The 17,186-nt window shown below is 33.9% G+C and overlaps 1 protein-coding gene across 1 annotated transcript in view; it reads left to right on the top strand.

Annotated features, from left to right (window-relative positions):
- The first annotated feature begins 677 nt into the window (after positions 1-677).
- The window catches only part of LOC106107795, a 98,308-nt gene continuing 81,799 nt past the window's right edge, over positions 678-17,186 (top strand). Inside the window, exons 1-2 of the mRNA XM_013288799.1 lie at positions 678-793; positions 3,583-4,465. Of these exons, the coding sequence (XP_013144253.1) occupies positions 3,649-4,465 (817 nt within the window). The 5' untranslated portion in view covers positions 678-793; positions 3,583-3,648. The remainder of the gene's footprint in view (positions 794-3,582; positions 4,466-17,186) is intronic.

Below are 17,186 nucleotides of genomic sequence, written 5' to 3'. Positions count from 1 at the left end.
TATTGAGGCGTGCACTGATACGTATTGCAGTGCAGTTAATTAAAATAAAAAAGTGCAATGCATCAGAGTTGCGTGGAAACTTGCGTTATTTGATTCAAATCACCTCAGTAACCTGATTCTGTCGCGGAATAACTAATTGGCATGTTTAATAACACTTATTTGTCGAACTAGTGCTTTGTTAATTACATTTATTGATGTATATACATTAATATGACGTGTTCTTAAAAGCAGTCATCATAACACGTCACAATTTCAACTTCAGATATTATACCAAATCTAGAATAAGATTCTAAAGTTCAGTTGCTTTAATTCACACAGATTAAAGACTGTTAAATTCAAATTGTGTAATATACAGAGCTTTTTGATTTACCAACAGCTGCCTTTTTACCACCCGTAGCTTTTAACTTCCAACTTACCTATCACATTTGTATCATATAAATGCCTTATAATTCCATCTTAAGTACTTAACTTAATCTTCTCATTTCACGTATTAGTTCCATCCCATTAGACATGGGTCTGTCGCAAAGTATTAAAGGTATAAGAGTGTAGAGATGTGGTATAACTGACGGATGGTAACGGTCTTGAAGGCGACCAGCTGCGAACAGATGAGCGGTTCTCGTTGGTTTGGCGAAATCGCCCTCCGCGCGCGCCATCGCAGCGGCACGGCACCAGTCGGCCACCGCGCGGTCCCCAACGCGCACTGTCGTGTTGCGCGCGACCAATTTTAAAATCGAAATCTCTCGATCAGTGAAGGGAATTGTGACAGAAGTGTTGAGTGTCAAGTTCAGTGTTGGTATATTTCGAATTGATTGTGGCTTTTTATTACTATTTGCAATTCATTCGGTTGATGTCCTTTTGTTTGTTGTAAACATTAATTATTTTTTGGAACGAAGTTCAATGTTTTTAACGAGATACTTGTATTTTCAAAGAGAAGCTTTGCAATAAATTGCAATGCTTTCATAAGACACCTATTCATGTTTCTTGATAAACGTAATGAAATAAGGGACTTTTAAGTTCACAACGAACTTATTTTACACTTTAGAACAACTTGTCTGCTCATGGTCGTTACATTGTAATTTAAATAACGAAGCTCTAAATAGTTAACTTTTAAATATCAGATCCTGTAAGTAATCAGTAAATTGATCCTAGTTTTGCGAACATAAAAATGTTATAGTTTACAAAACTTTTTGCTCAACTTATATTTCTTTAAAACGTTTGTGTCTTTAGTGAACCGAAAAATAATTTCCTTTTAAAAGTTTAACGAATAATAGTCTCCATAGGAATTTAACAGTAAATACTCCGTGAAATGGCCGTAGGCTTTCGAAATACTGTCGTAATAGTTTCTTAATTACTTGCCTATTAAGTTAAAGCACGATACTTTGTATAACGACGCTCGCAGAAAACCGCAGAGATGATCTACTATTTAGTTAATGTGTTGCTAGGAGTGAGATTGGATTGCAACAATAAACCTGGTTTATAATCCTCAATATGGAACTCTCTCTCCGCTAGTGTTATAGCCTCGACACGAAACATCTTTAAAAACGGTTGCTTATTCATATTTATCTCGTTTCAATATCGTTATGTCATTCTCGAGATTCAGTTTCCAATAGATATGATCTGATTTAAAATATCTCACAAGACAATATCAAAACAAACTTCGACGACAGTACTGTTTACTAATGCCTTTTTTGTATTTCAAACAGCCTACAAAGACATTTTATATGACTCGCGATTTTTGGTCCAAGACATACTCAATAATAGACAAAACAAAATCGCACGCTTTTCTTAGTTTGATACATTTATTACAATGTTTTTCATAGTCGATTTATTCATTCTATGCTAAACTTAGTACATACTCGTATAGAAGTTACTAACGCTTCAGTGAGCAATATATTATAGTCGTAATATTATCGCGCTACAACGATACCCTCTTAACTCATTATAGTTTATAAATACATTTTTAATGCAGGCCAAATGCAATCATGTTTTAAAGCTTTCGATTTTGTTTTTAATGCTCCACCTTCTAATGGAATATTCTAAATATAGGATGTTGCTTTTGCACCATTATGTAGTGTATGATTAATTGAAAATGTATCCCAGAGATTTAAGTTAAAGTAATTTTCAAAATACAGTTTGAATATACAATTTTAGTTTTCAATATCGCTAGAAAAGTGTAGTCAAATGAGAGCTTTTTCAATGCCAAATTAAAACTATAGTCCAATAACGACGGACGTAAGTCATTTTCAATATCAAGTGGAAACTGTAGTCAAATGTGCGTATCCTTTTCAATGTCAAGTGAAAAGTGTAGTCAAATGGGCGTTATGTTCGATCGTTGACCGTACCCGGACTCGTGTTTTTGTGGTGGGCACGACTGTGGCAATAGAATTGTAGCACGTGCTCAACTCCAATAAAGTTGTTCTGTCAGTACAAATGTTTGATTTGATTGTTTTCACCTTTTGATTATTTCATTGACGCATTTTATAGAGGAATGCTCTTGGTTCTAGGACGTTCGAAATCTCATTTCGTAATGAAGCTAACTTATCTGATAGTTTTATTTATAAGGCAATTTGAACTGTATTGTTTTGTTCAAAGATTAAATTATGTATCAGTTTCACATTATCATTATCATAGTTCGCGTAAAATTTACCATAAACAGTACTTAGGTTTAAATTACAATTGTTCCCTTTCATATGTTCTTGAGCATAGATTGTTACCGCACAATCTCAGCAAAAGCAGGCCTTCATACTATTTTTACTAAAAAACGTTACGTCGCTGTCGGGTCTCGACCGGGCCTTAGTCCGTGTCTGTTATTATCAAGCCGCTATAACAATTTCAAAGCATGTACTTACAAAATAATTGCGTTTTCTAAGCACGACTCGCGGGCATTAACTTTTTACGCATTTGCGTACAGTTTATGGTATTTACAGGGAAAAGTTTGAACGTTTCCCAATTCATTTATAAACAATTTTCATTTATAAGGGAACCGTTAGTTATCAATTTAATCGATTTACAAAACAAAACATAAATTAGTAGAACTTAACTAGATTTTTTTGTATGTTAGAAATAATGTAAAAAGTTAACACAAAATCATATTCAATACAGAAATAAAATTAATCAGTAAATGTAATTTAATGTAGTGAACTAATGTTTAATAAAAATACCAAAATCAGATTCGCAAGAGCGAAAGTAACAGTGGGTAACGGAGTCATTTCATGTCAGCGTCGACAACGAGGTACCGTAACACAATGGACTCCATGTTACCCGTATAGACGTGCCTATCCGGATTTCGGTTCGGTTTTTACACATAACATCCCTTTTATACCAATACTGCATGCAATATTGAATTTATAAATTTATTATATGAGGCATTTACATAAGACTTGAGGTAAAAAGTTCATACATTCTAATCGGATGTATTTTATTTCGTATGTCAAGTTTTTATGACTATTGTTCAACACCGGTGTGGTATCTTGTAGAATCGACCTCATTACACACTGCACCTGTTTGTTATGATACTGTTTTTAAATGATTTTACATTACAAAGGATGTCAACCGAATTATAGACCTTATTTTATATCATAGGGTCATTAGAAGTTGTGTGATGTGGACCAAATCTTAGTGCAAGGTCAGTGATGGTATGGATTCGCGATGCCGGATTGGCGATACAACGTGCTGTCGACCAGTGAGGCGTTCCTCGACGGCGCCGGCCCGCCGCGAGACCCTCTGGTGTCTAGCTATCCGCGACGCGCCGACCGCACGCGGCCCATACACACCTGTCCCTACACAACTATCTTCCTAGGAAGTCGCTCGCACGTGCCCTACCGTCTGCCAACGCATTCTGAAAACGGTGACCCATTCGCAGATGCATATTCCGTAGATCGTTCCTCCAATTTGACCGATACGTCCAGTTTCGCACGATACGAGGATTGTCGTCCACAGATAGACGAAACGCTATCAGAAGAGAACGAACAAGTTTACTCCGACGAAAAGGCAGATGAAAATTTATCACTCCAAGTTCAAAAGGTGCCATACACATCAAGCGTGTATTATATATCCGCTAAATCAGAAACATTAAACAAAGATGGACAGGGAACTGATCTATTCCTGGTCGAAGCATCGGAATCGGACGCCCTGTCGTCCTGCACGTGCGATAGCTTTGAACGCTGTGAATTCGACTGTAGGGATTTTGAGCCATTTTCTGACACGTGCTGTTGCGACCCACTTAGCGATGGAGTGTGCAGTCGTAGTCCAAAAGTAGTGGAATCACCGGAGGGCTTTTGTGACAAAACCGTTGATGAAGATGGTGCGTCGGCGCGAAGCGATATGGACGGTCTAGATTTAACTTTGTTCGAACCGGCGCAAACGGAATCGAATCAATGCGAAGTTCAGACAACGAGTCGCAGCGCGGGGACGGTAGCGACTGGTCTATGCGGGGTGCTGTATTCTGTACCAGACTCCGGTAATGGTGAGTTGAATGTACATTTGTTATTTAAGTAAACGGAGCGCGACTGTTGCTGAAGGTATTCATTAATAGTGAATAGAAGCGCATCATAGTTCGGTCGGTCGCGCTATCGACGTGTGGTCGGTCGGCACATCGTCAATTGGACTCGTATCGGATACGAGCAACGGTGTGCGGCAAATTACTATCACATCAATCACCCTCATTGTCATAGCTGTAGCAGTAGGCTTATGGACTAACGCTTTATGTACATAACGTGCTCAACGTTTGCGTTAACCATTACGCGAACGAGTCTTTTGATCTTGATTTAACTGTGATTCTTATCTATGAAAATGGGCAACATGCTTATTGCATTGTATATTTTTTTTGTTTAATAATTTCTTACAAAGTAAAATGCTTGTTAAATATAACAATTACTTCATTTGAAGTGTCAAAATGATATAAAGTTTTCATTGACATAATTATTTTAACCTTTTTACCGTATTTAGTACGGTTAAGTACACTATTTTCGTATTGAGTGTGGTGCAGTAAGTTTGCAGTAACATTGTAGAAAAAAGTTTTATAGTAAAAAATGCTGAATCACAGCAGTGTTACTGCTTTTATGGCTCCAGTAGCGCTAGAATTCTATTACCGTTATCTATTCGCAAGTTTCTAATTACAGCTGGAGATGGAGGGCGATTGTTAACTCGCATGCAAATCTGATAGATGTCAGTCTAAATAGATGCGCATAAAACCACACAACTGTCGAAAAAAAAACATTAATTTACAACGTCTGTAATGAATTCTAACGGTACGTTGATTTAATACGTGCTAATGTCCATTGTAAGGAGCTATCATAAGTCATGTAAATGCAAATTGTCTATTATACGACTAATTATTTTCGTGTGAAAGAATACAATCATATAGGCCCGTTATCATTTTGTAACAACATATCATTAAAAGCACTTAAATCTGTTTAATGGTATAAAATGTGGTTTTAATATAAGCTGGTGCTCTGATTGCCGGTTTCGTACACCGACTCTCGTTTTGTTCGTATTACTATAACAAGCGTAAATGTCTCGGTTCTTCGAAGGGAATTTTAATGCAACTTTGGCTTTGTGTGAAAGAAGGTTGAGTAGTTTATAGTAAAGTGTTTTATGCTGTTTTGTACTGTAGAGAATTGTTTCATTATTGTTTGAAAACAACGATATCGTGATAATGAAATTGATAATTCAGAACTTTTTTGTATTAAATTAGTTTTCAGAAATCACCTTAGAAAATGGATAGAATAGTATTAGCCTTAGATACTTAATAGATGCCTTAAAAGAAATATCAACTGTTATCCCCTAATTTCTCTGGTATTATTAGCATTACAGCAATACTTTTTGTTAACACAAAGAGAGGTTTTAGTTTCGTAATTCGTAAGGGGTCAGAAAAGGAACAGTTCAGTAGGAGCGTGTTCTCAGTGCGAGCATTGTGGTAAAAGAATTACGAGTGGCCCTGGCCGTCACGACCAGCCGTATTTGTGTTATGAAAGTTAATGCGATGTACTTAAATATTTTACGATGTTTTGTTGCGGTCAAAGGGTGTTTACATGACGGACAGCTAGTATGCTGTTCATTTTTTCTTACTCATGAATAAAAAATAACAATACTTTTTAGAAAAAAATCTTTCATTGATATTTCAGGAAGCCTTGGCCACTTTATTTGATGAGAATATTTTTTTTAGTCATCTGTTAGCCATGTTTTTATGAGAGTTATCGATAAAATATGCTTCATATACACTAGTACATTTGAGTTGATTCAAAACCGTAATTTGAGCACAATAACCTCAAAGCATTTCATGTTTCCTTGTTTGACAATCAAATTGTCTGTTTTCATGAAATTGTTCTGTTCTCATGAAATTGTTATGAGAAAGTATTATTTCCTGCTGAGAGCAGACAAAACATCATCCGTTGCTTTACCTGGAAACGGTAACTTCTTTACAAATAATAAACACAATTTAAACACTAGTGGGAAAACGATGATTTTTATCATTTTAGTTTTCTTAATGTGTAAGATTTTTGATTTAAATTTTAAACAAAACTAATGATCATCCTTTCAGATATATTACGAAGGTAAAATATGTAATGTTGTGTTTTTTAATGTTCTTAATAAGGGATTATTTGTAAATCCTTATTGAAATATACACTCCCAAGCCGTTCATTGGGAGTTGCGAATAGTAAAGCTTATTCTGACAAGGATATAGTGCTACCGTACGACAATTTATCGTAAGGTTTGCATTTAATACAGGTTCCATATGTCAATTAACGTGGCCGTCTCCGTCAGGATGGGCTGAACGTGCATCCTCACGCATCTATATGATCCTCCGTGAGCTCATTATAAAGTATAATAAGCCTTCCTGTATAAGGCATTTAGCAGAAGACTTGCGTTTTGTAAGACGAGGAATGGAATTGTTTTATTTATCGTCAGAAGAATACGATGCCGTTAATGATATTTTTTTTGCAGTTTATATATTTCATTTAAATGCTATGGTAACCGTTGGGACTTCTAAAATTTAGAAATAAAATCAAAACGTGTACAAGAAGAAATTGTCAATGTTGAATGGGTTTACAAATATTCGTATCTTTCGTTTTAATACAAAGATGTTAGCGTGAGGAAAACTAATATTAGCTAAGAAAAGCTGGTATTTGAAGAATTTGTGAAAGTGTTATTGTTTATGTATTTTTATGGTAACGGCTCTTTATGATTGTTGCAAGTAAAATGTATTAAAAAAACTGACGTGACGATACTTGCGGTGTTTGCAATTTGTAACCGTACTAGAGGTAATTTGAGTGTAAAACAATACGTACAATGTACTACGGAATTGAATTTACGGTATAAACGTATCAACAAACATGGTTATATTCTTTTAAGTAACTAAATCTATATAAATATACACAGACATTTTGTTCATAATACCTCAAAACAACGAATGGCTTTGCGTTAGTTTTCACATTAACAAACAAAACAAGCTGTTTAATTCGATCCGACAAGTGTAGTTAGTTAAATTGTTTGCAGTTGTTGCAAAGCATACAGATGTATCTCAAATATCCAAGTGAAGTACCGTGACGCCGTAACCTACTTGCAATAAACAAGTGTCGAGTTACAAAGAGAAATAATTATACCATGTCGAGGACTAGTCCTCGTCTGTCAGAGGAAGTTAAATGATAATAAAATAATTGAAAAATTAAATGTGACAGAAACAGAAATGATGAAAAAAGCTCTTGTTATGTAATTTAATCTGCCGCCTTAGATATTCTTTTACTAATGCGTAAAGAATAATATTTTGCTAAAAGTAAATACGAGTTAAAAACTACGTATTCCTATATACTCCTAATATGGATGTAAATAAATTAGAGAATTGTGCCAGGATATCTATCTATTATAATAAAGCGTAAACACACACTTCTTTGTTGCCTAAGATGTTAGCAATTACAGCATATTTTGAACAATTCTTTTTTAATAAAAATCCCTACACTTACGTCATGCTTTAGGCTTTATATTTTCACGCCATTAAACTTAGGGCATAAATATTTTGACATTTGCTATTGATAATTTGCAAAATGTAAACAATGAAATAAAATTTTCATAATTTCTTGCGAAAGAAGCCACACTGGAACAGCTAGTCGTTAAATAAAAATCAGTAATCTCTAAGTCTTGGGCGTGATTACTTATTACTTAAATAAATTTTATATTGTATGAAGTTTACTCTGCAATTAATGACCCTTCCTACTTTTGTCAGTTGCGTAATTTGCCAGTAACGGATAATACAGGGATAGGCATTTCAAGTTCCGAGTTGTTGCTGTGAGAAAACCCATGGCACACCATAATAGTCGCGATCGTTGGCCTACAAATGCTTAACGAGTTTACTTATCGCCATCGATAGTTCGTCCAATAAAGCTGCGACCAAACCAAAGAGATAATCATTTAGTCAATTTGATTTAACAATGACCATAAATAACCGTATAAAGTAACTGATTAAACCAAGATATAGGTAAAAAGTAGCTAATGTTACAAAATGTAAGAACTAAAGAAACTTAATCATAGTGTTTCCTAGGATCTTAGAAATTCATTTCCCTCTTTTGTTTTCACATGAAATACTAAAATCTAACGTCTAAACTTTACATTGACTTGAAAAAAAAGATAATATGTCATTAAGTTCGTTATTTTTAAACTCTTCAACGTATTTCTTTATCTAAAACCTGTCTAAATATTCATAAAAGACAAAATGACCTTCATAAAATGCAATGAAATGTATCGTATTATTTTATCTTATAAGCGTATGACATTGAGATCGTGTTTTCACGTACAAATGTTGTTTGTCCGCATTTTGTTAAGACATTATTTTAAAAAGATAAATTTTGAAATGTCGTAAACGTTTATGACATCAATGTTTAATCTCGTTGTATTTTAGAATTAGTATGTCAAGTCATTTAGGGATTTAAGGTCGTTGGCATACCGGTTTAAAACTATTTCCAAGTCAAGACAGTCAATGTTACTTAACTTTCACCTTAATGAGACTTATGTCAGCTTGTAAAAGTAAAACAATCAGTTATTTATAGACTTTTGATTGGATACTTATTGGACATATAACACTAGTTTGTCGTTAATTTTAATTTTAACAAAATGTGCAAGAAGAAATTAAAAATTTACGAACACTATCGACGTTATTAATGCTGTCTGTCCACTGTAACTTGGGCGGCTCTTTTTGTTACATATAACTATAACAAATGAGTTATTTATTCTTTTATTATTTACCAACTTTTTACCTAACAAGAAGAAAGGAGCAGCTGTATTGTTGGTATTCAGAATATATTCATGGAATTCAATATGTTTCCTTTATTAGCTTCTGGAGTCTGATGATTGTTGAATGATGAATGTGGACAACGGTCATTGTAACCAAATAAGTTAAATGTCAGTATAGTACAGCTGGCGGTGGGCACGCGCCTTGTTATTGCGGCACCTGCAACATTCGCCAGCGCGATTGGTTCGATTCCTCCAGCCATGTTCCCACACCGCACTTAAAACCTTCGAATAAACAACATACCTTTTAAATTACTACAACCTTATGAAAATGCTACTACTAACAAATTACTGTAGTTTTATTATAACGGCAATTAACGTTTTATAATAAAAAAAAAATAATGGCAATAATGTTGTCAAAAATCCTTTTAAAATTAAAAATATTTATTGTGAGAGGTAGTTAAAACGTAATCGAAAAATGGAATTAAATTGCTCAATCATATAAGCAGAGTAATCGACCATTTAAACATGCGGGATAAAATCATGGAAGCAAGAACGGAAGTATGCAATAATAGGTGGCCCTTCGTTAACCCTTTGTTGATAAGCTAAGGGGAATATTAAAGAAGCTATAGCCATTGGAATACGCTTACCGACTTAGCGCCTTTATAAGTGTTCATTTATATTTAAATCCTATAGAGTCTTAAAGTCATTCAGTGTAAGAATAAATCGGGTGTTATTATAATTGGCCTCTCTTCAATGAATTCAATAGCTTAGTTACGGAAGAAGTGACCTCTTTTCTTCTCGAATGAACGTAACGTCTTATTGCGCTTACAAAGCTTATATTAGTTGAACTGAATCAAAAGCATATATTACGAGTATATTTTATAGTGTTACAATTTAAGTCGACAGCATAAAACATTTTTCAGAGGTTTGCAATACAGTTCTATTGAAATATTTGATATTTTAAATGAAACATTACTATACATTGCTTAGGCAATATCATATAAATAAATTTAAGCAACAATAAAGACTTCTTCGAAACACATGTGTAATATTGCTTTTAATAACAGACAGTTTTCGAGGAAAAATACTACTTTATGGTCATTGTTGCATTATGCTGTACGTTAAGCGAAATGCGAAGAATAAAGTACAGGAAATCCACTTCATGGAAACTTGCAAATATAGAGTGTCGCACGCGTGTCTTCGTTTCCGCCGGTTATGCGGCAGACTAATAAAGTTTTTCAACTTGTTTTCTTACATATGTCTACAGATAATAGAGGTTTTTTTATTCATATCTTGTGATTATTAGAACTTTGCTGTCGTTTTATTACGTAAGATGTTAAATACATTTTTTTTAAACTTAGTCCTTTTGAATTTTTCATTGTGTTTGAGATATTTTATTAAATCTTTAAGTAACTCATTGTACCTCGTTTTTAATTCAAAATCAATTTACCCGATTACCGAAAAGCGCATTATAAAATGCGTAATTTTATTTCGTTGCTGTATTTCTAGAACAAATGTGTTGGAGAATTGATTTTAATTATGGAAATGAAGCAACGATAATAATCGTAAGTAATTAAACATTAGTGATGGAAATATAATTGCTTTGCCATTTAAAACTCAACACGGCATATTACTATATAATAGGTATAAACAAGTTATTCTATAATTTAAAATATTTGTACGTTTTATTATTACAATTTTAAATCACAGTAGGTACGTAATGAGACAGGTAAATGTTTACCTTAGGTTATAGTCAAAATATTTCCTACTATTTCTCGCCCGCGAATCCGTCTGCGTGGAATTAAAAAAAAACAAAAGTGAGTAGCCTATGTGTTCTTCCAGACTTTCTTCTACATCTAAACCAAATTTCATCGAAATCCTTTCAACCGATTAGGCTACAAACTCTAACAAACATCCATCCATCTATCTAAACTTTCGCATTCATAATGTTAGTATTAGTATGATGTCAGATCGAATTGAATTGATACAACATGCGGAACTAGAAAAAAATATTATAGTAATCATAAACGGTCATCATTTTAGCATCGCAAAATTCTTTTATAACAATCTAATAAAAACTAGTGTTCTATGGTGTTACGGGCTCATATTTGAGGTCACAGTGTTTCCAACGCAAACTAATAGACATGTTATCTAACAAAGCATCTCTTACATCAAACGATTGTGTGAATTGTATTGCATTTACTGCAGTGTCGGTGTATTGTTGCTATATTTGTACGTAATAAGGACGTTTCTGTCAGGTGATTGTTCTATTGAAGCTTATAAGATAACGTAAAAAAACAAAATCATTTTTCGTATTAAATTAAATCTAACTAATATTACGCGAAAGTTTAGATGGATAGGTGGATGGGTGGATGTTTGTTAGAGTTTGTAGCCTAAACGGCTGAACGGATCTCGATAAAATTTGGCGTAGTTCTAGAGGATAGTCTGAAAGAACACATAGGCTTCTTACATTTGTTTTTTTTTTTAATTCCACGCGGACGGAGTTGCAGGCGAAAGCTAGTACCTAACTATAACGTATATTTCATTTAATAGCTGAAATAGATCTTTCTGCCTACGTAATTAGTAATGAGCGATGAACAATGAGTGACTTCATTCCGGGTCAAATTTCGTCTACAATATAGTATTGTTCAAAAGCAACACTCAAAACATCAATGTCTATATTGCATATTGTTTATCTTGTCTCGATTATTGTATCAATGTGTTTGAAACCTTGATTGTAACGTGTCGCGTCTGTTTGAAATATGACCGTGCTGAATAAGACGGCTTTCACCCTTGATTATTGGCCTAGTAAGTTAACGCCTACGTTTGTTTAGCTTTTAAAATAATTTGAACTGATTCATTAACGTTATATAATGATTCTATACACATGTTTTTATCATTTATAGAACCGGAATTCATTTTTGTCAGAATACCAGTTTTAAAGTCACCAAAGTCGACTTAGTTCAAAAAAATCTTTAGGCTCGTCGTCTTTAATTAGTTGGTTTTAGACCTTTTGTACATTTTGACATAATTCATGTTTAAACGTACTCTATACCATGTTAAAAGTTTTATTATGATATTTAAAAAAAAATACCTGTCTACTCCTTGAATGCGCTCAAAATAACTGTACGCGTAATTTATAAGGAACGCAGGAGCTGCAATTCGTCTTATGTTTACAGAATTCCAAGTAACTCGGTCAGTGACTTTTGACTGTCGACTCACTGATTTTTGAACGGTTAAATAAGATAACAAATCTTGAGTCCTTATAGTGTGATATAGAAACAAAACATTCAAACACATGGATGTTTTTAAACATGTTAAAGTAGTTCTCAAAAGTGAAGAGTTTATTTTATTTGCTGCTGGTGTAACAGAATACGCAGACGGAATGCGCAATGTACGATGCGCCTCACACGTTCTTAACGTAAGCTAGAACGCGTCAAGTGAGCTTTGTCATTTCGTATTCCAAGCACGGCCCAGCGCCCATGAAGACGGATACATGTAGATTTGCGTTCACTAAAATGTCCATGTTATATTTGATGTCGCTTATAATACCCTTTTTAAACGAATCAACTAATCTATTAATGTTATTGTGTTTTTACGATTCTGATACATTACGATTGCGTGTAATGGAATCTTTTATTAAGTTTGTTTACTTTCTTTAAACAAAAAAAAATGACAGATTTGGTTATAAAGACGGTAAGTTTAGGTAAGGTAAATTGTTATTGTACCTTTTATTTATTTCAGTCTGATTTTTACATTTAAGCAGAGATGTTTAAATCGACTATTTAATTAACCTAGTAAAGGAGCCAAGGATATACATATAATGGAACAAAATACTTGTATAAATAAAATAAAATAAAATAAATTTCTGGAATATCACTTCGTTAAATAAACATAATTTTGATGTACACTAACTTTTAAGGAAAAACGTTACAGATCATAATTCGTTACTCATGAATTATTTTAAATTCAAGGGACGATGCATCACAATCAGTTTAGATTTGCGTTCATAAAGAGCCGTCCGCTGCCTACGTTACATTTGACAACGCGGCTCATATCTATTCCACAACAGTATGCGTTATAAAGACGGCCGCCCACGCAACAATCAAGCGACAGGAAATAATAATACACTTTTACCGAGACTAACGAACGAGTTACAAAAGATTTAATATAACAATCTAAGATCGGGTACACCTTTGACTATCGCACAACCGTTTCGCAGCCCATTCAACTGTTTAGTTCCACAACTAAAAATTAAGTAGTGTGCGCACCTAAATATAATCTTATAAGAATCAAAGCGCGACTAAACAGTTGTGCGATACTTTAGTCAAAGATATGCGCGAGCTCTAAAGATATATGGTTTTGAAATAATAATAACAGTTACCAGTATGAATGTAGCGCTAACAATAATCTATTAGTATATGACGGATAGGTTCTCACGCTGCGTGAACTGGTTCAATGCCAATGGACTGCACATTGTGTACGTACTATGAGTAATGTAATTAGAGTGTTAGGAACATTACCTGTAGTTCCTGATGATTTTGCATGTTTCTCTGGTCTCTGGTACAATATTGTCTCCATTTAAAATCTGATTTTTGTAAACCTTTTAAAGTAAAACATTTTTAAGTAACTTGTCGGGTTGTACTCTAAAACCTTACAATCGAGTTGGTGTGTACTTAAATCCGGGAATATGGTAACCCTAGACTTGAGTGGGGCGACGCCCTTTGTAGCCGGTCCACAACTGACCTTTAGGTTACAGAGTTACACCGTTGGGAAGCATGGGGAACTCTTTACTCTACAAACAATTTAAGAACATTTAGAGATTCATTTAATGCAATTCATAATAATAATTGTTCTAAACATTTTTACGTTTAAGCATCTTCATTTACAATGACATTACAATTGTGTTTTCTACAATAAATAGTTTATTATTTGTGTGCAGTTCGCTAAGAGAGTCTAATTTTGCACTCAAACAGTATTCGAAATTTGATAATTGTTTATTTTACCAAAGCTATGTATCTTCCTCAGTTACCTCGAATAAGACAGTCTAATAAGACTTTTTTTTTATGGATTTAAAGGATGTTATGCTACTATACTAATATACTGTTAAAAATCAACGTTTTTGTGTACCCTTTAATAAGATTTATATCGCTTTGATACAAATATTATTAAGAAATTCTCGTCAGCTTTGTGTCGTGTCTAATCCTTATAATTGGTGTGTTGTAATCGTTCCTCTTTCATTCTTAGTATCACGTCAGCGTTTGAAGATTCGAAAGTTTCGCAAAACCTCGTGAATATCGATGTTTAAATTGTTAAAGTTAAATACTGTTAAGTAATACTGACGTTTCTCTAATAAGTAATTTGAATTTATGTACATTCGTCTCGTTAAACTTGTAAAACACTAGTTTTCGTTAGTGACTTTGTCCATGCTTTAGAAATATCTAGTAGTAAATGTACTTGCCTATGTTAGTCATAAATTACCTTTCTAATGGTTAAGAATTTTTGAATTCAGTCTCACTAGTTTTTGAATTTAATATATGCACAAAAATCTTTTCTATTTTCACACATAAAATGCAATAATAGTACTACAACTATTGTGTATTATTTTTATTAATAGGTAACTATATATCTTTATCGTCAATAAATTTCATTACAATATAAACGGTTGTGTGCACTACTGTAGTGTATTGTATACCAAATGTACTACAAGGAAGATGATAGTGGTAAATGCTTATAAAACAAACCTATTGTACTGTTGTGATTTGCTTTTAAGGTAAGCAATCAGGTCAGCAAATCTAATTGTAAACAGATGACGGTATTCCAACATGGTGGACATTAAACAGATTTGATGTGTATAAATAAAGCATTACGCAAATAGATTTACTGGTTAATTCCATCTTGTCATATTAAACATGGCTACGTTTGTCGGTTTGAGAGCAATGAACTTAAAACTTAAACTCAAACATACGTTATATTGATACTGGATTTAATATTTACTCGCAACATTAAATTCAATCAAATAAAATAATAAATACCTGAATGTAATTTAGTAACCGACAACCATGAGCTTTAGCTTAAAAGCTAGATTTTCGTTTAAGTTAGTATGCTCTTATTTATCTAGTTCTATAGTTTATATAATTGCCTGGCAATAAAACACACTCGTAACTCTATCCATTAACATAAACCGCACACGCAAAAGATTACGTACAAGTTAATGAAGATTTAGAAGTGTGAATACAAGGAGAACGTTAGTTATGAGTGTGGAAGGGTACATCGGTAGAGGTACACCTAGAAAAAGATGGTTGGATTGTGTAAAAGGTGACATGATCAAAAAGGGAGTGATGACTGAGATGACGTATGATAGAGTTATGTGGAGGACAAAAACTTGCTGCGCCGACCTTACGGGAGTAGGATAAGGCGATGATGATGATGATGAAGATGATGATGCCATTGTATCTGTAAGATAATATTTAACATTTATTAAATCATTTACAACTAGATGCGGAATCCAAAGAACTGGCGGCTAACATCCGTCATCCCGCCCGGGGAGCACGGCATCCGCACAACGGTTTACGTAATGATAATAAGACGCGCGTCCAACCGGCCTCGTACTTTGTAGCCCTAATGGACAACGTGTCCGCCAATTGAATATATTAAACGGGCTTTAATTGTGTAACAGATACCATTAAGAGGGATTCCTAACTGTAACAGCATAAATAATGATGTCTATCAAATATGCTTTTTTAGTTTTTGTTATGTATTATTTTGTCTGATAGGTACAAGAGGAACTTTGTGGCCAATAGTAAATCTGTTAAAAAAATATTAAATACTTAACCCAGTATTACAGCATTATAAAAACAAAATGCATCTATAAAATTCATGAGATCGTAATATTTGAAATTGCTATCGTATTGGAGCGTTTCGTTTAAGGCCCCTGTCCATATCTTGGTGCAAAGCGAGCATGCGTGACTGCGCCGGCGATGGTGATTTCGATTGCCGCGGGCTGTCTGGGCACGAGCTTAAATCCTTTTTCCATTGAGAGATTAGCAGCGCGATTAATCGAACCGAGTCCTATATCAATGTGTTATGTTTTCCATCGGTGCCACGATAGTAGTCACACACAGCCATAGTCGCGCCGATGTTTTCTCAGTGAAAAAGGGATCTGACAAAGCAGTTGCGTTAAACTTTATTAATATTCAGAAAGCTTTTGCTATTTCACTGTAAAGTCTTAGTCACTGCGACAGATATTAACTATTATTATCAGAGGGACGTTGTCTTCAATTTAGATTGCATTATTTTATTGGTGCTCTGGCAAAATAAACATTTACATTTCGTGAAATATTTGATTGGGTCTATGAACAAATTCGTAATACTGTACTGTATGCTATAATCAACATTTGAAAAGATAGTTTTTGATATTTGGTCATTAAATTTTAAAGCTTAGCTCCAAAATATTTTAAATAACACATCAATTCAACTTTAAACAAACATAAACATTTGACTTAGGCTTCAAATTGTATAAATCTCATTACTTTGTATTAAGAGAGGGATCGCTGAACCCGACGCCCACAATGCTAATAGATAATGACGACATCTAAAAATATGTTAAGTCAAAGCACTGACTACTTCGCTCAACGATGCGGCACATTTGCATTTCCGTCAGTCTGTAGGCAGTGATTAAGTATTGCCATACTCCTTACCAGAGTAGGCTTTGCTAAAAACGTTACTTTTTACACTACTAAATTTAAGATGTGCATCTATTTGTTTCTTTTGATCTGAACGACTGTTTTTATGTAATGCTTCTCCGAAAATTATTAAAGAATTGTTTGGTTCTTGAACGGATGTATGAACAAGTAATTATTGTCACACCAAATGTATATTCGTTTTTTAAAATTACTTTGAACTTCAATTATTTCCGTGTTACCAATCAAAGCATTAATATTTTATAACACCAAATGTTA

The sequence above is a fragment of the Papilio polytes genome, unplaced genomic scaffold, assembly GCF_000836215.1.
Source record: "Papilio polytes unplaced genomic scaffold, Ppol_1.0 DF821845.1, whole genome shotgun sequence".
Classification (NCBI taxonomy): domain Eukaryota; kingdom Metazoa; phylum Arthropoda; class Insecta; order Lepidoptera; family Papilionidae; genus Papilio; species Papilio polytes.
The sequence above is the reverse complement of the archived record's forward strand: the minus strand, read 5'-3'. Positions and strand labels throughout refer to the sequence as shown.